This window comes from Falco biarmicus, chromosome 7, assembly GCF_023638135.1.
Source record: "Falco biarmicus isolate bFalBia1 chromosome 7, bFalBia1.pri, whole genome shotgun sequence".
NCBI classification, from domain to species: Eukaryota; Metazoa; Chordata; class Aves; order Falconiformes; family Falconidae; genus Falco; species Falco biarmicus.
The window spans coordinates 71,756,652-71,784,112 of NC_079294.1; the positions used below are offsets into that span (position 1 = coordinate 71,756,652).

A 27,461-nucleotide genomic window follows, 5' to 3' on the forward strand; every position below is an offset into this window, starting at 1 on the left:
GAGCAGGTCATGGATGGGGCGTGTTTCCTCCTCAGCCCACATCTTGTCTTGGCCACTCATTTGATCCCCCACTGTAGTTTATTCAGGTCCTCCTCTGGCCAAAATAATTCAAAATCTTTTATCACCTTTCCACGCCAGATCCACTGCGCGTGTTCGGAGACGAAACCGCATCACTGGTCCAAGGTGGATTTCCCAGGAGCAGCACCTCCATCTCAGTTTTACCACCTCCACTCTTTCCCCAAATTACTGTCCTAAGCTCCCTGATGATTTTCGGCTCTGCCTGCTTAATGGCAGAGGCAGAGCAGGAGCTGGCATTAACCTGCTATCAGAGGAAATCAGAGCCTGGGAGCAGAGGAGAGAGTGCCGTGGCTGTCGGGAACCCAGGTGGCCACGTTGTCACCAGCTGAGCTTCGGGTGCGAATTATTGCATGGAGCAGGTTCCTGCTGAAAACATCCCACCAGCCATACGGTTACCCTGGAAAATATCCTTGCAATAAAGCTGTGCACGGCGGGGTTGCTCGCCAGTGTCTGCCACACGCCCCGGCGCTCCTGCCATCCCCAGGATCCACCGCTGAACCCCAACCCGACTGTTCCGCGAGAAGCAGAAGAGCCCCCAAAACATCACCTCATGACAAGCTGCTCACTTAAGGATGAGTCAGTTCAGGTCCATGCCAAGAAGTGTGTTCAGCACTTTTGAACACACCCGGTAGGAGGCAATAACTGACACGTATGCGCACACGCCGCACACGCCGCACATGCCACCTCATCTCCTGCAGACCTGGGATTGCCACCTATCGTCACGGTTCAACCCTGGGACAAGAATTCCTCCTTGTTCCCAGCGCTGACAGCCCCACGCTGCATCCCTGCTGCCGGCCCATTGCCTCCCCGTGTTGGGGGGCCCCCAGAGCAGCCCCCCACCACACACAAGCACGTACAGGCCGTGGCTACTGTTTTCCTACTGCCCAGGCAGGTCCTGCAGCAGGGCCCTTTGCTGAGGTGCTGCTGCTGCACCCCGGGTGCCGGTGCCTTGTGACAGATCCTGCAGGAACTGGCCCCAGATATGACCCCCAGGACCGGGAGGGGCTTCTGCGTTGGGAAGGGACCAGCCTTAATAAGGCTATTATTTTTTTGTGGGGGAGATTGGGGAAACTGAGGCAGAGACACCCCCCCAGGCAAGCCCCTCCCCCCCCGGCGCTGCCTCAGTTTCCCTCGGCGCTGCCCCCTCCCCGCTCCGCGCCGTGCAAAGGGGCTCCCGGCCCCTTTAAGCCCCCCCCGCCCGGCGGAGGCTCGGCCCCTTTCTCTGACACAGCAGCCGCCGGGGCGAGCCGAGCCGGGAGCCGCGGGGAGCGGGGAGGCTGCGGCCGGGGCCGGGGGCCGGCGCCCACCGCCGCTCCGCCCGCCCCATGGCTCTGCCCGGGGCGCCGGGCGCCCCCCGCCCCGCTCCGCCCGCCCGGCGCCCAGGGGGCGGCCGGCCCTGAGCCCGCACCGCTGCCGCCGGTCGGTCCCGGGGGCACGGGGGAGGCTGCGGGGGTGCGGGCAGCGGGGGCACCGGGGAGGAGGGAGGAGGGGGGAGGAGGAGGAGGAGGAGGGGGTGATGCGGGCACCGGGGAGGGAGGATGCGAGCAGCCGGGAGGGAGGGTGCGGGGAGCGGGGATGGAAGATGCGGGTACCGACATCCTCCATCCCCGGTGCCCCGGAGGATGCGGGTACCAGGGATGAAGGATGCGAGCAGCGGGGATGGAGGATGCGGGTACCGGGGATGGAAATGTAAGCATGCCAGGACCCCCCCTCCCTGTGCGCACCCCTGAGCTGAGGGGATGCGCCCCCCCAGCCACATTCCGCCTCCACCCGTGCTGTTTGCCCCCCCCTCGCGGAAAGATGGGGGGGGCATTTGGGGGCAAGGTGGGTTTTTCCCCCTCCTGGGCCAAGGCGGGGTTGGGGCTTGAGCCCGGGAGGAGGATGGCTGTGGGAAGGCCCCTGCGGGGGGAAGAGGCTGCCTGACCCCCCCTCAAAGCAGAGGAGTCCCCCCGGGACGTGTCCCCCATCCATGGCAAGCTGTCACCTCTGGTAACGTCTCACCCCTTCCAACAGCGACCGAAGGAAAGTGGCCCCCGGACTCCTCTTGTGCCACACAAAACCCTGAGGGAGGAGGAAGAGGAGGAGGAGGAGGGGGAGGAAGTAAGAAAAGAAGAAGGGAAAAAAAAGGACAAGGAAGAGCTTGGAGTGAAGCCAAGGGGGGTCTGGATCGTGACGGTAAGTTCCTGAGCCGCCACGGCTCCCTGGCTGTCACCTATCCACCCATCTGGCTCGGTGAGACCCCACTGTGCCCAGTCTCCAGGTCTCAAACTGGGGGGGGGGGGGTGGGAGAGAAAAGAGGGGGGTGCCAGGAACAGTGCCAGGCTCCATCCTCCCCCCCCTCAACTGGGGGGGAGCACTGTGGGGGTACCTGGGGGCTTGTCTTCATGCTGGGGTTGAGATCAAGGCAAGGCAGGAGTGGGCAGAGCCCACCCCAGCTTTCTGGCTCCAGAAGGGATGGCACTGTCACATTGCCTGTCTGTCTGTCCTTGCAGGAGGGGACTCTGGGCTCCTCAGGACACCTGTGGCCAGCTGGGAGACACCCACCCCCACCACCCAACGCTGGAGCTGGTGACCCCAGAGTGAGGGCCCGACGTGGGGGGCAGCATCACACCCTGGGGACATCCAGCCCCGTGTACCCCTCCCCAGCACTGGGGAGCAGGCAAGGCGTGACCTGCTGGATTTTATCTTCCTGGGACATCCAAGGGACTCTTCCTCCTCCTCCTCCTCCTGCTGGCTTGACCAGGCAGCACTCGCCTCCTTCGCTCACCCCATGGCCACCCCACATCTCCCCACTGCCACTGGCTAAGCCCTCTTTGCAGCACTCCCAGCTCCGCATGCTGCATCCCAACCCTGCTCCCCGCTCCGAACCAGAGCCCCCCGACCTTGCAGGGAGGCAAGCGTGTGGCTGGGACTTTCTTGGAGGCAGGGGAACGTTAAGATGTTGAAAGCTCCCCAGCCGAGAGGGGCTGCGTGGACGCCAGGCCACCCGGCTAGAGGGGAGCAGGATGGACAGAGCTGTTGGGGCCGGGAACCGAGGCCGGTAGGGAAGGATGGACTCCCGGACCTGCCAGGACAGGCAGCCCAGTGACCACCCCAGCAGCAGCAGCAGCAATTGTAGCAGCAGCAAGAGTAATTGTGAAAGGGAAAGGATCCGGAGTCGGATGAAAATGGTGATCGGGCAACTGGAAGGCATCTTACAGGAGCTCAAGGAGGTGGCCAAGGAGCTTCGGGAGGTAGGAAAGCCCTGGGGGACCATCGCATCCCTGCGCGGGTCGTGGTAGCTGCTGGCCCCAGAGTGGGGTGCCCTGTCCCTGTCCCTCTGCCTGGTTCCTGCCTCCACGGCCAGGCTGGAGGAGCAGAGCCAGCTCAGCACCCGCAACCCATCAGCTCCAGGAGGGACTTGGGGTGGCAGAGCCCAGCTGATATGCAATAGGATTTTCAAAAAGAAAGGGGAGAAAAACATAGACATGGTTTGCAAAATTGCTCTTGACCTTGACACCAGGGTTTGCTTGGGGTCAGGGGGACCGGCCGAGGCATCGTCCCTGTGGGTGCTGGTGGTGGGAGAAGCACCATGGGATCACACACTGGGGCTGGGGGAACTGGTGCCATGGGCACCATGCCACAGTCAGCTCTGCTCTCCTTTGGTGGGCTTGGGACTGTTTTTCAGGCCCCTTTCAAACAAGAGGGGTGGATGGAAAGGGGATGGTGGGTTCCTCTGGCATTGCAGAGAGCATCGAAAATATGGCATCAGCCTTGGGTGTGATAAGGAGGGGGGTCCACATGGTGCAGAGGGGGCCAAAGCGACTGGCTGTCCCATAGCCTGGCTGTCAGGGTCCATTACTCCTGGAAAAAAAAAAAAAAAAAAGTATATATTTATATACACACATATAAAGTGTGGTTGGAGTTTCGTTCCAGTGCAGAGGATGGCAGAGTTGGTTTGGTGGGGAATTTAATATCTCTGTGACTCAAGTGTTTGGGCCACACATCTCCAAGGTAGGGGGCAAGGGAACCTGGCTGGGGCTGGTAATTTAGGACATCTCTGCAGGTGGTGGGAGAAGTGATGGGTGGGAAGAGCATGGTTGCCTTGAGTGCAGTGCGGCAGCTCGCTTTTGCAATAGGGCAGGAGGGCATTTGCGTCCTTTCCGTGGCCTGAGCTGAGCATGGAGTTCTATCCAGAGCCACGTGAAACCTTGTCTGCCCCCAGGAAGGGCAGAATTCAGCGGAGGTTTTGCCACGGGGCCACCATGGAGCAGCTCCGCATGGGTCGGTGACATTTGCCTGCCGAGAGTGCTGATGCAGGGGGACCAACGTCATCCTCAGTGCAGACACGGCAGTGGTCAGGGAGGTGACATCTTCTAGCCTGAAGCATCCCTTGGGATGCTGTGTCCTCCTTTGGGATGGCTCTGCTCTATCTGGGAGATTTTAGGGGGGCCATCCCACCGGGAAAGCCAGCACCAGGCAGATGCCACGTCCTGCCACACTGCCCCACTGGGTTCCCGCAAGGGCGCAACCTGATGGTGGCATCCCTAGAGATTTTCCTTTCTCTCATGGCCTTGCCGGTCTTTCCTGCAGCAGAAAACAAACCTGGCCACCCAAAGCAAAAAGCCCCCCCCGATTCCTGCAACGCCAATGGGGGAGCCCAAAACCCCTTTGAAAAATCTCTGCTGGATTAAATAGTCATAATGGTAATAATCAGGAGGCAGAGCTATTTTCCGTTTAGCCCAAGATCACTTCGTGCTCCTCCAGGAGCCTAAAGAGGGCTTTAAAATGAGGATGATGGCAATTGTCCCCCTTTATTGGGCCCATGGATTTAAGGCCAGGTGGGACCACTACGAGCATCCCTTCTGCCGAGGATGTGGAGGGATAAGGAGGACTGGGATGGGGTAAATCTCTGACCGTTTCACAGAGAAGGCTGGGTTGTTCTTTCCAGCAAGCTTCAGGTGGCTCTACAAGGTCCCTGTCCAGGTCCAGCTCTTGAGGCCAGAAGGACCTTGAGCATCCCTGCAGCATCCTTGGTAAGCTGCCCAAGTCAAGCTCTACCAGTGTGTCTCAGAGCAGAGAAGAGGAGCAAGTGGCCTGAGGGCACAGGGGAGGGGTAAAGGGCTCCTGGCATTCCCTGGGGACGGGTTTTGGGAAGCAGGTTCAAAAGAGGAGTAATAACTTTGGAAGGTGGAAGGGCTGAGCTGGGCACAGCAGGACCCTGTGCCTTGAGGAGCAGAGGGTGGCCAGAGGACACCCATCCTCTGCCCCTCACCCTAGGGAGACCCTGCTCTTGTGCCAGGGAGGGAGTCCATGCCCCATGAGACCCCCACCGTCAGCTGGGTCCTAAACTTCGACCCTTCTCAACAACTCCTACAACATACCCGTCTAACTTTGCAGCAATTAGTTGAATTTATACAAAACGGTGTAGAACTCAGTACAAGAGCAGGCTCCAGAGCTAAAATGCTGCTCCAACCGGGCTAAACTAGGCTCCAGAGACTCCAAAGAAAGAGAGGTCCAGTTTTCCCCAAACCAGGGACGTTGGGTGTTAGAGGCTTTGCAAATTCAACTCCTTGTCCTCTGGACCCCTCAGAGCAAGCTCGATGGGAGCACGTTATGCATAACTCTCTTTCAAACCCACCCGGAAAAGAATGTAGCAGACACCAGGCTGGCAAATCGTAAGCTTTAGGATATCGGTGAAAGAGAAGTAAAAAAAATAATCCCTTGTGGCAGTCTGCCTTGCACGTGGTGGTGCTTTTCCTTGGCTGGAAGTGCGGGCTGGGACATGGGGACAAGGCTGGCTCAGGCAGCCCTAGGCAGGGACTGACGGCCCCGAGCTTAGGTGGGATCATGGGTGGGGGTACGAGGTGGGGCTGCTTGGGGCCATTGATGCCCTTCAGTGCCACCAGGGCCCTGGCACTTGTGACGTTGGTGTATTCTCCAGTGGAGCCACCACGGGGGCTTTGGAAATGTCCATCCCTGCGGCCGTCTCCTCTGCTTGGGGCTTTGCCAGTGGGTTGCGGCATGAGGTTGGATGTGCTCAGGGAGGACAGTGGTGGGCCCGATCCTGCTGTGTCAAACACACCCATGGAGCTGGAAGACCTTCACAGGATAATGCTGGAGGGCACTGGGTGATGCTGGACCTGCTCCTTCCAGGTTCTGCTTGCAAGAGGAGCTGGGTACTGAGACTTTACAGATCTGGAAGAAGGAGACAGGTTATAACCACCCTGACAAAAATAACCCCCAAAGCCATCAAAATCCCTGTGCAGGCACAAGGGCTTTCACCCAGGGATCATTCCTGCTCCAAAACCAGTCACCAGCTCCAAGCACAGCCGGCTCTAGCTCACATAAGGCTTTTCTCTCCATGTTGTCCCTGCTCCAGCAGAGATTTTGAGTCCCTGACTCAGCCGGGATTGCAGGATGCTCAGGGGGGTGGTTTCAGTGGGGGACCCCAGGGCATTCCAGCTCTGCTGGCCCATCCCTGGGGATGTGACATGGGAGCAGACCCTGGTTCAGGCTCCATCCCTGGCTCCCTGGAGCAGTTCCCACCTGAAGGCTGTCATTCCAGATGTCCGTTTGATTCAGGATGCTGTTTTACCAGTTTCTCTGCTCCCACTCTCCCTCCCTCCCTCTTTCCCTTTTGTGTATATAATTATTCCCCAGCACTCCAAGACAGGGCTGTATTATGTGAGGGGAAAATGATTATTAAAATCTTTGATTGAAATCACACACTGGAAGTAGAAATCAGGCAGGAGGTAGGCAGGGAAGGCGCTTCCGCCAAGCGCTTGCCACGCTGCCTGCCCTCCCACGCGCCTCCTGCCAACCCTGCCCTCTTCCCAGGGATAAGGATAATGCCACAGGGAAGAAAATACCCCAGGAGATCTTGGCCATCTCACTGCAAGGCTGAGCTCCTTCCCAACCTTGTGTGGGATTAGTGCTGGGGGTCAGAAACCATCCATGGGTTATATTCGGAGGTGGGAAACAAACACAAGTATCTGTGCAAGTGTCCCTATGTGCAAACCCTCCAAAATCCCACGGGAAGGGTCCTATCGCCCCTGCATTTCCTGACATGGGAGCAGTGGGGTCCCACCACCAAGGGAAGCAGCACCGAGGGGTCCCCTCCAAGCCTTAGGCAGGAATAAAATCCTCCCTGCAATCCTTTATGATTATAAATACCTTAATAATGTTGTAATCAATAGGTGATTAGCTGGGAACGCTTGGGAAAGTTCACGGCGAGAAGGCAGCTTATTATTCTAATAATAACATGTTTTAGAGATCTGTGCGATGATTTTGAACTATTTAGCAGCTGATGATCTAGCAAATGATCCCGAGATCCACGGCACGCTCATTTATAAGCATCAGCTCAGGGAAGAGAGGCCCCTGTAACCCAGCTTCACTTTGCAAGCTCTAATTAATCATTTATTCCTTATTAAATATTTACTCACCTTGCCTGTGCTGGGAAATGGTTTGGGAGATGCAGGAAGGTCCCTGCTCCCGGAGTGTTTGGCTGTGGGGTCGTGGGGTGGCTCTTTTCCCCCATGGAGGGAGGAACTGATGTTCAAGGAAATGGTGTCAAATGCCTTCGGGATGATTTGATGCTTTGGGAATAGGGTTGGGGATTTTTTGCATGGGCTACATGGTCCCGTTGCACATCCCCTCCGTGCATGAGCTGGTAGCAAAGCACAGCGCAGGGCCAGGCGGGTCAGATCCAGCAGCTGCCTAACATGGGAAAATCCCTGGACCCCAACATGTGCTGCTGCAGGTGCGCAGCGGGGCGCTGGGGATCCAGCCAGCAGCTGAGGGAATGTCGGGTCTGGGGAGGATGCACGAAAATCCTCACTCTTCTCCCAACCCGGCTGGGGATGAGATGTTTGGCTCTGGGTGGAGAAAACAGTTGCATCTTGCAGGAGGGCAGCTGAGGGGACACACACTGGTTTCCCTCCAACATTGAGGCAAAGACAACCCTAGGCAGCGCAGTGCCCCATCCCCCCACTTTGATCTTCCCCCCCTCGGCCCCCCCTTCACCCAACAGTACCTGCCCCGAGCACCGATCCGCTTCGCCCATCTGCTTCAAAGGCCGCGCTGGGATGAAGGGGCTGTTAGATTGCACCACTTTGATCCCAGCATCTTCCAGCTCCTTCCCCAGCCTCGGGAATATGCATTACCAATTACTGGCCACGAAGCCTTTGATGTCCCCATCCTTCGCCTCTCCAGCATCTTCTCGAGCTTCCAGGAGGTTTCACTCCTCGATAGGAAACAGCATGGCCAAAATGTGGAATCTGGAGCCACCAATCCCAACCCGGAGCCAGGGATCTCGGTGCTTCATTTGCAGCCAATAACCAAAAATCTCATTAAAAAACAACGATGTTCCAGATGTTCAACATCTGCCTTAGCTGGGGAGGTAAACATCTAATTTGGGGCACCCAGGCTTTTATCTGAAAAGCTTCTGGCTGCCAGCAAACTCCACGGGTGTGGGTGACCATCTGCGGAGCAAGGGGAGCACCCAGCACTCCCAGCTGGGCTGAATGGTGGGAGCTGGTTTTTCAGGTGGGGGTGAACTGGTCAGTACCGTGGTTTAGCACATCCTTGCTCAGTGCCCACGTGGATGTGGGCCCATCCCACTGCATCACTTCAGTTCATCCACTGGCTGCTCAAAGCTCATCCCTTCAGGCAAGAGCTGAGAACCCTTGGCCACCCAGCACTTGCTTTCAGGGCACCTGGGCACAGCAGGATGAGGCCCCTCAGTGACACCCCACACGAGGTCAAGGGGAATTATTTTTGCTCCCTGTTTCCCTGCTGCCAGGTATTCCTGGTTTGAGCAGTGATGCTCTGCTGTCACCAAAAAGGTGGCTCTTCGCACCAGGGTCAGACCTAAAGGTGAGGGAGGATGGGGACACGTCCTCTCTTGGTCACCCCTGTGGCACCTCCAGCACATGCTGAGGACACCCCAACCCTCCTCACCTGCTTATAGAGGGACAGAGCCATCCCCAGTTCATGGGAATGATGATGGCAGCATCACCCCACACCACCCGATCCCAGGTCTGGTCCATCCCTCCCACTCTTACCCCGGCTCCCTCTGCCAGCAGTGATGGCCTCAGCTAAAAAAAGCTTTGACAACCTGCCTCGGGAAAGAAAAAAGTCCAAATCCTACTTTACATTGAAATCCTCAGCGGGTACCAAATGTCACATAGGTATTTAACACCCCATCATCCCCCCGCACCACCACCACCCGTTTAAAATAGAAAGCATTCCTAAAAATAGCCCGGAGGGAGCCACCGCTGATGTGACACTAATCCCCATGTGCTGCGATGGGGACGAGGACCGGGATGGGGATGTGCCTCCTGCTGGCACCAAGCAAGCCCAAACTGCAGCAGGTCCCTTTAATGAGGATGAGGGAGAAGAAGAGCAGGGACCCTGGGTGACAGAGACCCAACTTGAAGGCCAGGGAAATGCTGGCCCTGAACCCTGTGCTGTAATCACCGAGCCTTTGTGAAAACAGAGGTGATCTCATTTTAGCTGAGGGTTTCAGCAGAATCATTTGCTGCCTTATTAAAAAATAATAATAGCCGGGTGTTTCCCAAAGACAGCTCTTTTCCTACCCTTTTCCCTAATTCTTTCTTGTCACTGAGAAAGAAGAGCTCACATCTTATTTTTTCCTCTTTTCCTTGAGTTCCGCCCTTTCTCCCCAGCCAAAGAAAGAAAAAAAAAAAAAGAAAAAAAGAAAAAGTGGGGGGGAGGGGGTGTCTGGTGGTGCATTAGGAGCAGACAAAAGCATTTTTTCTAATTTCAAGACTTTCTCACGGATGCTGATGCAGATGCTTCCAGCTCACCTTCTGCACCCTTCAAAGCCAAAGCTCAAAGGATGGATGGGTCCCTGCCCACCCTCCCTGGAGGCCTCACGTGGGCAGAGAAGCAGGAGCAATAAGCAGGAGATCATGGGCAAGGAGCTTAGGCAAAGCCCATTGCCTTCTGCTGCCTGAGGTGAGAAGCGCCCAGCTCACCATCCCTGGCACTCCTCTGGGGACCCAAAGTCCCTCCAGGAGACAGGGACACAACGTAGGCACAAGGTCTATCCTGCAAGCAGGACCAGAGCTGGGCTTCAAGGGGTCCATCCAGAGACAAACAGCCCGGGGGGGGGCACCGCATGGAGCTAGGGACACACTGTCAGGCAGCACAACTCAGAAAGCAGCTTGCATCTCAGGACTGAGCTGATATGGGCTCCTGGGCCATGGGTGGGGTGGGGGGTCCCAGGTGGGGCTGATCAGGGCTGTTAAGCTGTATTAGTGTCCATCCCTGTCTGCTCAGGTCTGATGGTGGGAGCACTCGTTTCTCATTCAGCTCTTTTTCTCTGGAAAGTTGTTTTTTGTAGTTAACGTGTCCAACATGCTCCTGGGCAGCAATCCCCAGCCCTTCCACCTGCATTTTCCTGGTGACACGATCTGGTCCCATCTCAGAAAGGGTCTCCTCATTCACAGGTGTCCCTGGTTGCTCTGCTCCATGTTTGCATTGGGCAGCAAGTGTGCACATCCAACCCCACCACCCTCACCCAAATCCCATCAGACCCCTGTGCCCCTTGGAGTTGTGCCCCCATGGAGGTGACACTATTTTGTCCTCCAGAGTTGCCCATCCTGATTGTCCCCAAGTTGTCACACAGCATTTGGTGGCCCAAGAAATGGTCCTGTCTGCAGCCAGAGCCTGGAGATGTCCCACAGGGATCTGCAGCTGATTTAAAAAGGAGGGTGCTGAGTGCCCGTGGCTGGAACCCCCTCAACAAGCAAGTGGGGGTTGGGGTCCCTCATCCTTGGTGTTGTCTCCTCAGGAGCTTGGCAGGAGAGCTGGATGGGCAGGGTTGTCAAAGAAGTGAAATTTGGAGCTTGGATATGGGAATTTTATTAAAATTAGGACAGCAGAATGTAACAGAGCAACTTTGGCTGCTGGCAGCATAATCATCCCCGCGGGCTCCTGGTTTCAGATGCCCAGACACACTAAATTACCCTTAACTCTGCCCACGCGTCCTCACCCACAAGGGCTTTGTGAGGAGCCTGCTCTGCTGAGCTCTAGTTTATGGTGCCTTTAGTGATTTATAGCGGTGACCCACACCTCTGCACACCAGCATCCAGCAAAGGGATGCAGAGACCAAGGGCAACCTAGCACCGTGACAGCAGCTTTGAAGTGCCCCCCCTCGGTCACCCCATAAGGATGGGATGAGGTGTCCGGGCCTGAGGACTCAGTTTCCCCCAACAAAATGGAACTCAAAAAAATGGAGTTCTAGAATAACAGCAGCATAAAAATGACAGAGAAGTGCCGTGCTTAATTATGCTCGGTGGCTGAGGAGGTCCAGCACCCGTTGATGACCCGTGGGACTGGTGGAGATATGGCAGGTCTTTCCAGTGGCATGAGGAGAAGGGAAGGAAACATGTCTGGCAGGATGTTGCCCATTGATTTTTCTTCTCTCCCTCGTTTTGGGAAATTTGTGGCCGATTTCCACGAGGAAAGGACATGTGGAAGAGCAGTGGAAGGAAAAACAGGTAGAAAATGGCAATAATGAAAAATAACCAGGAAAAACCACTTATGCATGGAAAAACCACCTGGAAAAAAACAAGCAAAGGGGAGATTTTTGCTCCCAAATGCTCTATGTGCAGGATGCGGGGGCCAGGGGGAGGTGGAAAGGACACAGCCCCGGGGTGCCACAGGCACCCATGGCCACAGATGCCCATGCTGAGGCGGGGGGGAGTGGCACAAAATGCATCAGTTGTACAAGGGGTATTGAGGGGTTCCCCATAGCCCCCCCCCGCCCCGTGTCTGCCGCTGCCCACCTCCTGCTTGGCAGCACCGGGGCCGGTCAGGCCCTCTGCCAGCTCCCCCAGAGAGGGGGGGAGGCAAGCCAGCAACCCTGCCAAAAATACACACTTCCAACTGCTGCGGAGTTGAATTTTTGCATCGTGCTCTGCCTCCCACATAAAATAAAGCCACACACACCCCCGCACACGTATATACACGCAGAAACATCAGCCAAGAAATACCACAGGGAAACAGTGATGACTCCAGCTGGATGCCACAGCAATGGGTGCTTGGGTGGGATTGGGGTACCCTGGGCAGGATTAGTGCTGTGCTTGGTGCTGGGCAGCTGTTTTGCTGGATGGGATTAAAGACTTGAAGGTGGGTGATGAGCCTCTTGGATCTGAAACCTCAGCAAGGTCATTAGAAGTAGAACATAGGAGGAAGGAGACCCTTCCTCCCTTCCTTCCACCCCTGCCAGTGGCTTGAACATCAGCTAGGACATTACATTTCTTATTTTTAACTTTTTTAAGGGCTTGTTTTATTCATGCTCCATGTGGTGTCCATCCCCTGCAGTGTGCCGGGGCCATGACCCTGTCCCCAAGCCACCCCGGGTCTTGACATACTCAACACTTTGGAGGAGATGAAGGATTGGGGACCAAGCCCATCAGCATCCCAGTCAGGGCAAAGATGTCCCCACAGACCCTGCACCTGCTTGTGTAGTTTGTCCCATGACCACGGGACATTTTCCACCCCCTGCCTCAGTTTACCCACCTGTGGAGCTGCCTTTTCCAGGGGGAGGAGGTGGCGGTTGATGGTGGGTCCCCATGGCCAAGTGCAAGGGACCAAAGGACACCATGTGCATGGGGATTTGGGGTGGCATTCATGGCCCCAGGGGACAAGGCAGACCCCAGGGCCACCCTGGGGAAGGCCCATCCTGCTGCATCGAGCACCCAGGGGCACCCAAGGCTTCACCACCTGCTTGGGACCTGTGGGTGCCGTGCCGCCGGGTGGGCTTTTGCCCCTGCCAAGGGGCTGCCAGAGCAGTTCCGTTGAGCCGAGCCCTCCCAGCTCATCACACTGGTAGTGCTGGGGGAAGTGGCAGTTATTTAGGGATGTGGTGTTATTGCGGAGCAAAAGCAGGAGAGCCCTGCCCAGCAGCTCCTCTGCCCGTCCATCCATCCGTCTGCCCGCAGGTGGTGAGCCAGATCGACCGGCTGACCTCCGACTTCGAGTTCGAGCTGGAGCCGGACGACTGGACAACGGCAACGGCCAGCAGCACCTCCAGCAGCGAGAAGGGGGGGGGGCACCTTTGAGCTGGGACCCCTCGATTTCACCACCTCCGACATCCTCTCCGACAGCTGGGAATTCTGCTCCTTCCTGGATGCTTCCACCCCCTCCGACCCAGGCGATGGTCCCGAGCCCCACCGGCCGCAGCCGCAGCCCCCACCAGCTCGCCAGCTGGATTACCGGCTGATGAACGGGGGGATCCCCATCACCAACGGTCCCCGGGGAGGGGGGACCCCGGATTCATCCAGCGAGGAAGCCTTCAGCACGCCGGCCAGCCAGAAGGTCTCACATCACCGGCCGGCTGGCACGCGGGAACGGGTCCGGTTCAGCGACAAGGTGCTTTACCACGCTCTGTGCTGCGATGACGACCGGGACGGTGACAGCACGGCATCCCCCGGGGATGATGGCCCTGAGGAGCCCGGGCGTAAGGTGCTGGCGGGGCCACCCTCAAAGCATCCTTCCATGAGTGGCGGTGGGGGGGGCGGGGGCGGACCCCCAGCACGGCGGCTGATGAGGAACAGCAGCACCCAGACCGTAGCCGATAAAAGCACCCAGACGGTGCTGCCTTATATCCCGGCCAAGCAGAAAATTAAAAATAAAAACTGACGCTGGCTCCACCACACGGATTTGGGGAGGGTGGGTGGATGGGGGGATTCCTGGGGAGGGACAGAAAAGAAAATATATAAATATATATAAATATATATTTAAATAAATCAATACTAATAATAAAATCAACATGAAAAGGTGGCAAGAAGACAAATGTCCGAACTACCTACCCGTCATTTTTGAGGCTCAGGGAATTTTAAACTGGTTTTTTTTTTTTTTTTTTTTTTGTGGACAGACGCTTCAGATCAATAAACCGTCCATCATGGAGAAATAATAATAACATATATATATTATATGTATATATGTACCAATAGAGGGAAGCCTATATGAAGGGGAGAACCAGTGCCTCTGAGGTTGTGGCTGGGAGATGGATGGGGACATGGGGATGCTGGAGAGGGGAGGTGGCTGGACCAGACAGGACAAATGTCCCTCCCTGGGACATTTGATTCCTGTTTGGCTTAAAAAGATCTGGTGTGATCTGGTTTGTCATATCTGATGTCTGAGTGGAGCGGGGATGTCACCAGGATTGTCACTCCCTTGGCCAGCATGTGGCCCCTGAGGGCTGGAGAGGGGCTTGGAGGGAGCCAAAGCACACCAGTGCCAAGGAGCTGGGGTGGGGACCTGCTCCCACCCCCCAGTTTCCAACCTTTATACCAGGTCCAGGGGAAACATTAGTGACCTCCAAGTCTTGCAATCACCTTAAAATGATGCAGGAAATGTCTCCAGCTTTTCTGTAGGTACCCACATCTGGTTTTGCATTTCAAAAGCCTCAGCCCCGATTTGGGTGTAAAAAAAAATTAAGGAATCTGAACCTCCAAATCCACCCTTGGCATTTTTGCAGCTTCCAGGTTTTGCCGAAGCCTTCAGCATCCAAAGGGGTTGGTGCAGCACCTGGTCCTGGAGGCAAACACCCCTGTGTCCTCCCCATCGGCTTTTCTTCCCACAGAGATGCATTTGCACCGCCAGCCCCCAAGCATCCCTGGCATGACAGTGTGTTTTTCCAAGCCTGGCAGCCAAACAACACCGCCTTGACTCCTTTATTTTCAATCCAGGTCAGAGATGCTCTGTTTCAAGCCTTTTCCCACAGTCACCCTGAGTGCCTGCCCGGAGGCAGGACCCTTGCTGCCTCCCAGCATCACTACCATGGGCAAGGGATGCTCATGAAAAATGCCCACCAAAGAGGAAGTGGCAGTGATCAAAACACTCTGAATCCAACCCAAATCATAGTAGGAGAAAAGTCTTTCACCCAAATCATGGGTGAATTACTTTTTTTTTTTTTTTTTTTTTTTTTTTTTTTTTTTTTTTTTTTAGTTTTTAGGACCCAAGGGACATGGCATCACCTGGGTGATCAGCGTAGGATTCCACCATGTGCAGAGCCTGGGAGGGTTCAGTGCTTCTGATCCAGACAGCATCCATCCGGGTCCCCACTGCGATAACCCAGCTCTGGACAAAGCTGGGAGAAGGAAGAGCTCTGCAGAAGGGACTATGGGGGGGGAAGATGGTGTTGATGATGCTGATGCATCATCTTCCTCTGCATCTCTCCCTACCCCAAGGCTGGGACCCCAAGGGGAGCACCAACCCCTGGTTTTTCACAAGGGATGGGATGTCCCCATCCCACATCCCAAAGAGGGGGCAGCCAGACTCACCCAGTACCAGCACTGAGGGATGTGGGATGGGACAACTCCTCTCCACTCCCTCCATTACCCTGCATGTCAACAGCTGGTTATTATTTATTTTTATGAGCTTTTTACAGCCTGGCCCCATTGTAAAAGCATGATTAATAGATGTAGCTTTGTTCCTTAATAACTCCTCCCAAAGGATGCCAGGAAGAGCACAAAGCAAAAATTCAGAGCAGCGGGAGCTGCATGAGGAGATGCTTTTCAGCTGATCCGGATTTGGGGCACCTGCAATGCCTGCAGCCCCAGAATGAACTGCAAAAGCAGCCAGAGGGAAAACTGAGGCACGGCTTGGGGATGCAAAGCTCCGGCTCCTGCACAGCTCAGGGCAAAGCCGCTCACCTTGGGGCCAGGGATTTAAAGCCAATTGCTGTAGCCAGGGCCATACGGACAAGGGGTAATAGCTTCTTCCCTCACATTTCTATTAAGAATGAGTTTACAGCCGTGCGAGCTTTATTTCCTACTCTCCGATAAATCCAAGTGGCGGCAGCAGTAAGCACTGTATGAACCTTGCAGGCCCACGGATAGAAAACCTCCATAAACCAGGGGTAAACAGAGATGGGGGCAATTCCTCCACTCCCCTCTGCTCAGGGTAAGGGGTAATAAACCCCAGCACTGATATATGGAGAACCACGGATGCTGCCCTTGCTGCTCCTCCGCACACCCAGAGGGGTTTTGCTATTATTATTTAGGGGGAAAATCTGCTGGTTTGGGGTTTTTTTAGTGTAAAATTCAAGAGGATGGGAATAATTATTGACACAAATACAGAGAAACCCTTCATACTAGTAAAAGCGGCTTTGTTACATCAGTAACAAAGTTATTAATTATGTTATTAATTGTACCACCAACGGAATTATTAATGATGTTGAATTAATGGATTTTGTTCTTGCAGGGACAAGATCCAGCTCATCAGGGTTAGCCCACGGCTGCGGGGAGGGTGATGGGGAATAGAGCTGGAGCTGGCCTGGGAAAGCACCTCATCTTTCTCTTGACATTATGTAGTGAAAAATTAACAAGGCTTTCCCCCACAGCATCCCAGCAATGTCCCTGTCCCCCCGCCCCAAACCCCTCTCTGGACCCCAAAACCTGTTTAGCAACACCTGGAGTGGCAACCAGAGAGCCACCAGAGCTGGCAGAGGGCTTGTGTTTCCTCCAAGAAGCAATTAAAAGAAACCATCAGCAAATAAAAAGAGGACACAGCCCTGCCAGCAGCCCAGAACGGCTGGTGCCTCTGCCACGCACCCTGCTGATCTTTGGCTGGGAAGGATGCTCAGCGGCTGCTCCGGCCGGGGCCAGGGTTCGTGAGGTTTAAAGCAGAATTTTGACTTCACATTCGAATCCTCCAGCTCTTACCCTCCCCACAGCTCCTGTTTGAGTTGACCTGAATTACAAGAGGCTCTGCTGGGGTTTGTGTTTTAAAGAAACTCCTCCGAGCTCACCCAATCCCTCTGGCTCACTAAATCCAGCTGGGAAGTTTCCCCCCAGATGAAGACATCTTGCTACATCTTGCTTCATCGAGGGCTGAAAATAGACCCCGAGTGCCTGGAGACTTCACTTCTGAGCTCGCTGACATGAAAGGCAGCCATCAAAGTGGGTAACGGGATATTATCCAGCCTAAGGAAAAGCTCTGGCTCCAGGTCGGGCTTTGGGAAGACCAGTCCTGCAGGGGATGGGATGTGCTCAGGAGCCCAAACTGCACCTGCAGGTCGCTGTGCCCCCCCCCAGCTGCCCCAGGAAGCCAAAATCCATGTCCCCATACACAGATGCATCTTCTTTGCTCAAATCTATTACAATCTGCTCCCAGAGGACTGCGGCAACCTCTCCCCCCGCAGAGATGGGCTTTATTTCACATAGCCCTGGCTCAGACCAGGCTACAACCAGCCCCCTTGTAGCTCATCAGCCAGTAAAAGCATCCCTGGGCTTTGGTTGCCCCCCCTCGCCCCCCGCACTGCTTGGGGCTGGTTGCTCACTGCGGCTGGAAGACAAATGCTTTGTTTTCAAAGGGAGAGGCTATGCCTCCTGCCTCTGCTAATGTACAGCATCTTGTCTTATTTGTTCCTCACTGTTCCACAGCTGAGTTACTGCAAGCGATGTACCAGCGCTTCATACGATGCTGCTTCTTTATAGCTGCAGGAGGAGTGCTCCTTCATCCTCAATTTCCAGCTTTCAGGAGTTAAATCCATCTTGTGTCCTGCAAGGGGACCTTGAAGGCCCTTCCCACCTCACCTTCATCCCTCTGGCCAGGGTGCTCCACTCCATGGGGAGAAAAGGAGCATCTCCCCCAAAAGCTACAGTCCCCACGGGCCAGTGCAGCTCAGCTGCATCTTCCCAGCTTGATTTTGTTCCATGGTGCAGTGAGCAGGGGGTCGCATCCTCCCTGCCTCTGCTTATCTCCAGCCTCGAAGCCAGATAACTTGCTGGCGGCGCTTATCTCTTTGCAAGAAAAGGCTGCATGGGGAGGAGGCAAGGAGCTCTGCACCAAGGAGAGCAAACCCAGCTGCTCACAGCACCCTGAAACTCTGCCCATCCCAAGTGCAAACCCAGCCCCCCTTCCCCGGGGTGTTACTGCAGCATCCTGCAGCATCCCACATCCTTCACCTTCCTGGCCCTAGCCCAGGACATCTCCACTGGAGGAGAAAGACAGGTTCAGGGGCACCCCTGAACCAAGGGTCAGGGCACTCAGTGGCTCAGCGCTGGGTTATGGATTCACCCCAATGCAATTTGGCAATAAAACCCCAACCAGGGCAGCTCCCCTTCTTGTGCTCCTCTCTGGGCTCTGCCAGGCGAGCCCTGACGGCAGCCGCGGGATGGAGATGTATAAGCCGAGCCTGGCCAGACATGGGCCTGAAACAGGTGCTCATGGCCATGGAATGCTAATTAATCCTCATTTGTGCCTGGCGCTTGCCAGCCTGTAATTTCACAGCTTGCTGGAGGCCTCCATACCACAGGATGGCTGCCAGTCACTCCTTGGCCTGGGCAGATTCCCCATGCTTATGGACAGAGCGGTGGGCTCCAAACTTTTCCAGGGCTGATAACCCAAGGATGGAGTAGTGTTGGCTGGACACCTGAAGAAAACCTCCTCTGCCAGGAAAGAGTTGGGGAACTGGGATGGATACTCAGCTGTGGGGCAGGAGCTGTCACCCCATTCCAATAAGGGGGAATGAGGGGCTGCTGGTGTCAACAGGGAGCTCAGAGCATCAGACAAGGTGGTGAGGATGAGGTAAGTCCAAGGCAAGGTGGGAATAAGTTTGTGGTCAATGGTTGGAGAGCAGCATCCCTGCAGCACAGCTTGAGCAGGGACCGATAAACCCAGGCTGAGCTTAAAAGGGCTCCTGGGGCCGTGCATAGGGTGCTGGTTGGGGTCCTAGGTGAGGCTTCCCAGGCCATTTAATGTCCCCAGGGTGGTGGGAGGCCAGACTCAAGGTAAGGGTCTCTGCCTGACATGCTGAGCTGTGCTGCAGCTCTACCACCTCCTCCAGCCCAGCAAAACCCTCTTCTCCAGTGGCCACCACTCCAGGAGCTCAACCCTCCAGTACCTGGATATGGCCCTTGCCATGCCAATGGGAAACATATATTTATTTATTATGTCATCTCACCTTATCAAATGCATTTGGCCGGGTGCTGGCTGGGTGCTCTCCCACCACTGGGTGGCAGTGGGCACACACACGTACACGCATGCACATGCACATGCACACGCGTGCCCCACGCAGGGGCTGCCTCCGTCCTCGCTCCCCTTTTGGAGAGCGGTGCCAGGCACCGAGGCCACACTGGCCCCACGTCACATCACCTCTGTGGGTAAATGTTGTCATCACCCCATGCTTGGTGGCCGCTGAGGACATGGGGACCGGGCAGCCGCAGCCTGGCTGCATCCTGCTCTCAGGAGGAGAGCATCCACCCCAAAATGCAGCCAGAAAGGGCAAATTCGAGACCAAAAGTACTTCTTACCTCCATACCCGGAAGGCAGCAGAAATCTGGGTCTTGTCTTGACCCTGGGACAAGGGGTGCTTTGCTGGAGCACCCCCTGTTTGCAGAGCAGCACCCCCCCCAGGAAAGCCCCAGGCCCCCCAGAGCCGTCGGGTCCAGCTGAGCCTGCCGCAATACAGCCGCGCTGAAGGAGCCCTGGAGGTACTTGTAAGACAAGGGATGACATGCTTGATGGGACTTCTTAATTAGATCTTGCTAAACCAAAATGTACCGGGGCTCCCCTGGCAGAACAGCATCAGACAAAACATTAATCACGCTCCAAATAAATAATTAAAATGTTGGGGCTTTTAGAAGGGGAAAAAAAAAAAAAAAGAGAAAAAACAGGAAAAATCAAAAGCATCGGTGCCAGCCCATAATAAGTAACATTGTGGCTGGGTCCAGCAATTCCCTGGCCTCAGGGAGGAGTGGAGCTGTGTCCCCAAGACCACTTGAGCCAGGTGGGACCCAACATGTTCATTGAAGTCGGTGCCCAGAGTCCCAGGAGGTGTCAGGATGAGGTTTGGGACCTTGTAACCTTATGCCTGGAGTTGTGAGATTATATTCCTAACTCAGCTTTGCATTAGTACGTGTCTTTTCACAACTAACACTGATGGACTAAGCAATGGATTAAAAAAAAAATTATTTCCCCACTGGTTGGCTCGTGCAGTGCCCTGAGACATCATCCACCTTTGGGTGGTGCTGGACGATGCCCAGAACTTGGGCTCTGGCAGGTGCCTGGTGCAGCGCGGGAAAATCTGTTCACCCAGCACTTAGGAAACACTTTAGGGAGAAAACAACACAAAAAAAGGCTTGAAAAAAGAAAGCTCTCCCTCCCCATCCCCCCTTAGCCATAGTGGAAATGATTACTCAGTGTAAGCAACACAAAGCTTAAATTATGCATGGAGTCATTTGCATCAAAGAGCACGACTGAGGCAGAGCCGGTCCCATCCCTCCCAGCTCCCCGGCCATGAGGCAGGATGGCAGGATGGCTCCTTGGGACTGAGCATCCCCCATCCCAGCATCAGCCTTGGCCCAAGCCACTGGGGCAAGTTTATGGAGGAAAGAAGATGAAAAAGAAGTGTGAGGGGCTGCAGAGCAATGTTTTCCCCTGCATGGCCATCAAAGCCACTTGGGTACCAACCTTCAGAAATGTGTCACCTGTGCTCTGCTTTCTTCTTCTGTACCTTTCCTACAACGTATTTATTAAAAAACAAGCTGCATTTACTAAAAAGCAAAGCCAGGGCTGTGGTGGGATGGAGCTGCTCCCCTTGCTGCGCCAATGATCCAGCAGCTGATGATGGATTTAATGCAATGACAATATTTTTAGGTTCTGGGTTTCCCCCCTGTAAGACTGCAATACTTCAGGGAAACGGGGTGTTTTCTGCCAAGGACTGGGCAACCACACAGCCCTTGGACGTGGTCACCAAGAGATGATGCTCCTCACCCAGAAGTGGATGGGAATAAATCCTCACTGTCGGGCAGCATCCCTGACCTTCCTCCCCCTTCTCCTCCTCCCAGCTCTTCCCCAGCACATCACCTGGGTGCAAAGCTCACTGGGAAGGAAGGACTCCACCAAAACCTTCTTTATTACATTAATATTTGCCAGTAATGAAGCTACCTAGCACTGAGAGTTCCAATCAAATTAGGAAAGCTATAATGAACAAGAAGCAGTGCATTAATTCATTAGCAGGGAATTACACTAAATTATCTCAGCAAATACAGCAAAACTTTAATTTACCGGCGGTGTTTTCAAATGGCTTTTGCTCCTTCGTCTCCATTTACACCATGGCGTATTTTTTTCTGGCAGCAAAAACACGAGAAGTGAATTAACTCCAGTTCCTTGGGGAAATGCTTTTGTCTCTTGGATGCAAATAAATACCTGTAAGAGATACCACAAATTTTCCTTTTCAGCTGCTTCTCTAAGTCTGCACAGAGAAAATGGATATTATTTACAATAAACAACTTAAGTGCTCTGAAAACACTGTTGCAAAGGTCACTGCCTGTAAAAGCTCCACCAGCAGCAGCCCAGGGTTTAGAATAACGTGCTGCTTTGCTGATCATCACAGAAAGGGGAAAAGGAGAAGAAAACAGTATAGCAATTTTCTTGAACATATGCAGGCAGCATCCAAGGTTTAGAATAATCTTCTGCTTTGCTGATCACCACAGAAAGTGAAAAAGGAGGGGGAAAAAATGTGCAGCAATTTCCTTGACCATGTACATTAATAATGTACATCATTGGGAAATTAGCCCTGATACTCAACTGCCAGTTCGTACATGCTTAATGCATAAATTTGGGCGGCAAAGTTTAATGGCCTCTAATGTCTGCATGCAGAGGGCTGAGAAAGGCCACAACTCATGTCACGTCCTCAGCCTGACACGACTCAGGAAATAAATCCCTGGACACTTCACATCCAAGCACATCACACCTGGGCGGTGCAAGGGGCAGCCCCCCCCCCCCCAAACGTCAGCAATGGAAATGCCCCTCTCACATCCCCTCTTCCCAAACCTCTTGGCTTTAAGAAGAAAAAATGAAAGATAACTTTTTCAAAACACCAGAAGGTGTTTTTCCTGGTTTTTTTCAGTACAGGGAATATTTACTTCTTTTTGATGAGCCCCCTGTGTGTTCACAGGACTCCGGGAGCTGCTGGTGCTACCTGTGCAATAGGAGAGCATGGCTAAAGCTACCGAGCTGGGGTCAAAGTGCAGCCAAAAAAGCAAGGTGAGATCCAGAGGGCATTTTGGGGCAGAAGTAGCATCCTTGGGACGTCAGGGAGCTTATGCACAGGGGTAAAATGAGGGTAGAAAGGAGCCCCTTACACACAGGGCGTGGGTATCAGCAGCCTCCTATTTAAATAGCCAGGTTGACAGTGATACACATGAAACATTTAAGGGAAGAGGGCTCTTGGATTGGGGCAGGGGAGGGGGTGGGGTGGGGAGGGAAATATAACCAACTAATAAATAAGGCTGGGAAGTCCCCGGCCTGGCAGCTGTGCCTGCCTGTGGCTGCAGGGCTCCGTGAACCAGGTTGTGTTTGTGTTTAATTGCAAGGCAGCATCTCAGGGGTAACAGTGGAGGCTACTTCCCTTCAAAACTGGAAAATAGCCCCCTGCAATGACACCCTGGCCGCAGCGCCCCAGAATTTTCAATCAGGTTTGGAAATTTTGGCTGCCGCTTTTTTTTTTTTTTTTTTTTTTTTTTTAAGCTATCTACATTATGGACCAGGAGTCTTTTGTAGAACAGTCCCTCCTGCTGTAGGATGGCTGGCAGCGCTGTGAAGGGGACAGTCCCATGGAATGAACTGAAGCACCTCGAGTCTTGCCACATCAAATACCCTCCTTAAAAATAAACTGCAGCCCTTGGAGCTGGAGGAAAAGGATCAGAGAGAAGGATGCCTGGCTGCACAAATTCTGTGGGTGCTGTAAGAAGACATTAAGGAATGGCTGCGGTGAACACCTCCTTTCCCCTCAGTTTTCCCTTTCCCTGGTTGCTGCTGTATCTCTAAAGAAGGTCACCTCCAGCCCACCCTCAGATGCCACAGCAGCACAAAAATCTTGTGCACCCCTCCCTGGTCACCCAAGCGCCTGCATCCAGGCTGGTCCAGCACTGCTGCTGTCTCTCCAAGATCAGTCCCGTGGGGATGTGGCCAGGCCACCCACCAAGGCACAGGCAACAGGACCCCCAAATCCACCCAGACCCCCTGCAGGCTTGCAAAGGTGAGCTGTTACAAGCCTCAGCTCACTTCTTGGGAAAGTCTTCCATGAATTATTTGGCCCTGTCTTTAATTGTTCTTACTGTCTAGTAACAGATGGGCCATGCCCAGAGAGGGACAGGGCAGAGCAGCTCCTGCTGCACAGAAAGGAGGCGGGCATTGATGTTCGTGCCACTTCCATGGGACAGTGCAAATTTGCAAATGAAAATACCAGGCAGCTCACTTTTACCCTGAAACTCCTGTGAGCACCACTCGATTGCTCTCCTATGTGGTAAATTATTTTTCTTTTCCTTAATTGCCTTGAAGGCCACGTATAGCATATCACCAACATCTCCATATAATGGGACACTTACAGCAAGCTGGAGACACATGTGAATAACCACGATGCATCCTTGGTCATATTATTAATTCCCACAAATTGATTGTTCTGCCAGCATCTTACAGCTTTCTAATTATGTCTTTACTCAGATGCTCATGTGTGTGAAAGGAATGAATGCTAATAAAGTCCAGAAGCAGTAGTTACAGGACTGGGGTTGATGAGGCTCACAGGTGGGGCAGAGCAGGCAAGTTGGCATCCCCACCAGCACATGCCATGCACTTTCTCTCTTCATCCATCAAGGAATTGCACAGGGCTGTGTTAAACCAGGCAGGAAAAGTGAACCAGCAATATCACCTACTACAACTCCAGCAAGAGGTCTCAGTGCCCTTGAGGACAGTAGAGCAGCATCTGTCCCTGCTCAACTCTTAAGAGCATTCAGTGGCAAATTCCTGCCTGGTCCCATAACCTGATAACACTCCCTCATGCTCCATGAGACACCTTTCCTTCCCTGGCTCCTTAATCCACCTACAGCCATCCCAGTTTTGGGAACCTTAGCTCAGGGCTGGATATCTGGGAATCATTTCTCCACTGAGACCATCTCCTCAACCCTCCTATCAAGTTTTTCCTGGTATATAAGGGAAAAAACAGATTGCTTTAGGATTAATAATTTATTAAAGAATGAATAGCCGTTTCAAGGTACAATACTAAATTCCACAGATACGTTGGTTACCACGGGGGAAGCCAGTGTTATAAGTACAACAGTAGCTGATGTGCAGCCCCTCCTGGGCTGGGAAAGGGGTTGGCAGGAGGGGAGGACAGCCCAGAGCACAGCATCTCCCAGCACAAATCCTTCCTGCTGAAAATAGGCCTGGAAGGAGGATCTGAGCACAGGCTGGGGGAATCAGTGCTCATAGGACCAGATCCAACAAGGCTCATAGCCCAAGTCAGGCTCCTCTCCCCTGGGATGCCCACCACTTGGGCTGCTGCTGGCATCACAGGCACAGGTCAACAAAAGGCAAAGAGGGTTCAGGCTTTGGGCACAAATTACCTGCCAGCTCACTAATGAAGGTTTGGCTTTTTTGACTGTGATGGAGAGAAAACAACTCAAGAGGGCATTTCCAACACTGGCCAGACTGAATGTATGGGTCAACAAGCATCACACGCAGCCCTGCGTTTGGCACAGCTCAGAGCAATGCCTTTGCATACTGGCATGAGCCCAGCAGCTCCTCAAGTGCTCCCTGCACATAGCATTTCTGGGAAACCACCATGGCAAAGGAGGACTTCCATGCCTTAACTCAGAAAACCCAGCCACATTTCCTCCACGCATCCTAGCCTGGATACTGAAGTCCTTGGAGGAGAGAGGAGACATCCCATAGCTGATGCCTGCCTCCTTAGAGCCTGTACCACAGGGGATCACAAGTCCATACCTTGAATTAACAAGAAATAACCACAAAAGTTGACTTGTTTATTAAGCTCCCTATGGGTCCGGAAAGGGTGGTGGCACTGGAAGCACCTGCCCAGCATGGGACTGGGCTGTGATAGCTGCAAGAACTTGCAGGAGAGATGTAGTACCCAGAGAAGCACAGGTCTCCATCAGACCCCTGTGGCACAGGACAACAGCAACGGGAACAGCAGAACCTGCTCGGGGGCAGATTTCTTTAGAGGGTGGGAAGAGAATGGCTTTGTAAGTGAATAAGCCTTGAGACAGATTGTTAGAAGATGACCATGTACGTGGGACTGCCTGTGAAGGACAACCTCCAGCTCCCACCCAGAGGACACTGCTGGGTCTCCCTGCCCTTGGGAGGAGCACCAACACCCTTTGGGAAGGGTAGCACCACAGCCTGGCCACACACTCAGCCCAGCCTCACCGTGCATGTCACGCTGTCAAGGTAAAAATTAAGAAAAAAGGAGGTTTTAATCTTCTGTAGCTCCTTCAGGAAGGAGCTTGTGCATAAAACATGAAGGCTGACAGCCTGATCTGGGAAGATTTCAGCCAAAAAAAGCTTACATGGCTGCCTCATTTTTCCACCTGATTATTTCAGCTCAGCTGCTTAATTCATTGAAAACAGAAGCAGGAAACATTTGCCCTAGGCACATCATCCCTGGGCTTTCAAACCGAGCTTGCCCGGGGAGGGGGGTCCTGCTCCACACCCTGCCAAGCCCACGGGTGCCAAGCTGATTTCTCAGTCAGGGAAGGGCCATTTGCAGCACTGTAGCTGCACACAGGCTTTGTTGGAGTCCGTTGCAAGAAGAATCAGCATGGCTAGATTGCAGCCTAATGGCATGGGGATTGCAGCCCAAGGGCTTCAGGGCAGAAGCGCTGCTTCCAGCCTTCAGCTGCCAAACTTTGGTAATGTCTTTAACAGCATTAGTTTTCAGAGGACACAAGCAAAAGCAAAGCACCAAACATCTGAGAATTGGGGCTGCTGGCATTGCTTAAGGTCAGCCGTACTGCTTTTCCCCCTTTTTACTCTTTATCTATGGCCAAGTGCAGTTTCCTTCGCTCAGAAAAAGTGGTTGCAAACATCAGGTCTTTAACTTCTCCCAGGTTATAGAAAGTAAGAACATGAGGCATAAGGTCACTCATAGAGTAACATGCTGGGGGATTCTCCCTGCAAAGCCCACAAGGGGTACCAGCACCAGCCAAGGCACATTCATGCTTTGAGGAGTCCGAGCCCACTGCTGTGCTCACCCAGGGGTGCGGGGTCCCACACCACACAAACAAAGGTGATTAGCCCACCCAGTGCAGAGCTATGATCTTTATACCAGGTAATGCCTCAAAGCACATGGCCCTCCAGCCACAGGGTAATGAAATCCTGCAGCCTCCAGGTTGGTCTGGAGGTGACCACTGCTCCCTGGGGCACATGGCTGCAAGTGGCACACAGCCCCAGGTAAGCAAGCCAGGGAGACAACTTTTGAGAAATACTTGTGCTACTCAAGCTCCCGAGAAGTGCAACTGATGTTCAACTTGCCACATCAGGAGTCAAGACACCAAGAGCCCATACCCAACTGGAATTCCACCAGGCAGAAGACATCCCAAGCCTTCAGCAGCCTAAGCCAAGAGGTCAGGATAAGCCTATGTATGTAGGAGGGAAAGCCACAGAGTGAGAAGAGCAATTTAACACAGCTTTAAGGCCCACCTCATGCCTATTGACTCTCAACTTAAGCATGATGAGGACTCCTGTGCCCTATAGCACAACTCCCCCAGCACAGCAGGAACAGAGCCCCCGAGGCTGCTGCAAGGGGAGGTGATAATTTAGGCAGGCCTACTGGCTGAGGACACCCACACTATATTTAAAAAAAAAAAAATAGATGTTTGGGGTGGGTGGACCAGTAGCTTTCCCTATTTGTCCTTATTCCCTTGATTAGGCACTGGTTCCAACTCCCCACCCAGCCATTGGCCCCTGCTCTCCATACAGCTAGAAACAGCATCCATCTTCAGCCCATGCTCACCTCCAACACCAAGCTTTTCCCAGTTCTCCCAGCAGCAGAAGCCATACTCAGCCCCAGCACCCACAAAAACCCCAGAGCTAGAGCAGCTGTGTGTCCTTCAGGAGGTAGTGCCTCCTCACCCAGGCAGCAACAAGCCCAAGACAGACCTGTGTTATCATGTCCTCCAGCATCACCCCCACTAAGAAGGGGTGAACAGGACTTCCTGAGCCAGGAATCCATTTAGCATTTGCTCACAGCATCAATTCTTTCCTCATTTACCTGGAAGCAGGAGCCATACGTTGTTTGCAGCCAGGATTTCAGATTCCTTGCTGTCAGGCACAGCATTGCATGCCAGGCGTACGACAGGAGCCTTGACAGCAGTGCTGCACATTGGGAAAGTCCTCCTGCAGGGAGCCACCTTCCATCCCCAGGTGCCATGGCTTGGGAGATGCTCCGCATCTTTGGTCACACCACCAGCAGCTTCCCAAGGAGCTGTGGCCACCCCAAGAGATGGCTTAGTTGGGAGATTGTGCACAAACACAGCTCAAACTCCCATCCAAGCAGACCAGAGCGAAGGCCTACCACTGTCCCTCCTCCCCACTGAGGGCACAAAGGGAGGACAGACACGTTT

General features: G+C 53.9%; 1 protein-coding gene across 1 annotated transcript; it reads left to right on the forward strand.

Moving 5' to 3' along the window:
• The first annotated feature begins 1,322 nt into the window (after window positions 1-1,322).
• INSYN1 (inhibitory synaptic factor 1) lies at window positions 1,323-13,885 on the forward strand. The gene is given in 5 exon segments (XM_056347790.1): window positions 1,323-1,497; window positions 2,092-2,253; window positions 2,571-3,311; window positions 13,032-13,135; window positions 13,137-13,885. Coding segments are annotated over 3 exon segments (882 nt in total). The 5' UTR covers window positions 1,323-1,497; window positions 2,092-2,253; window positions 2,571-3,128; the 3' UTR covers window positions 13,732-13,885.
• Window positions 13,886-27,461: the final 13,576 nt, after the last annotated feature.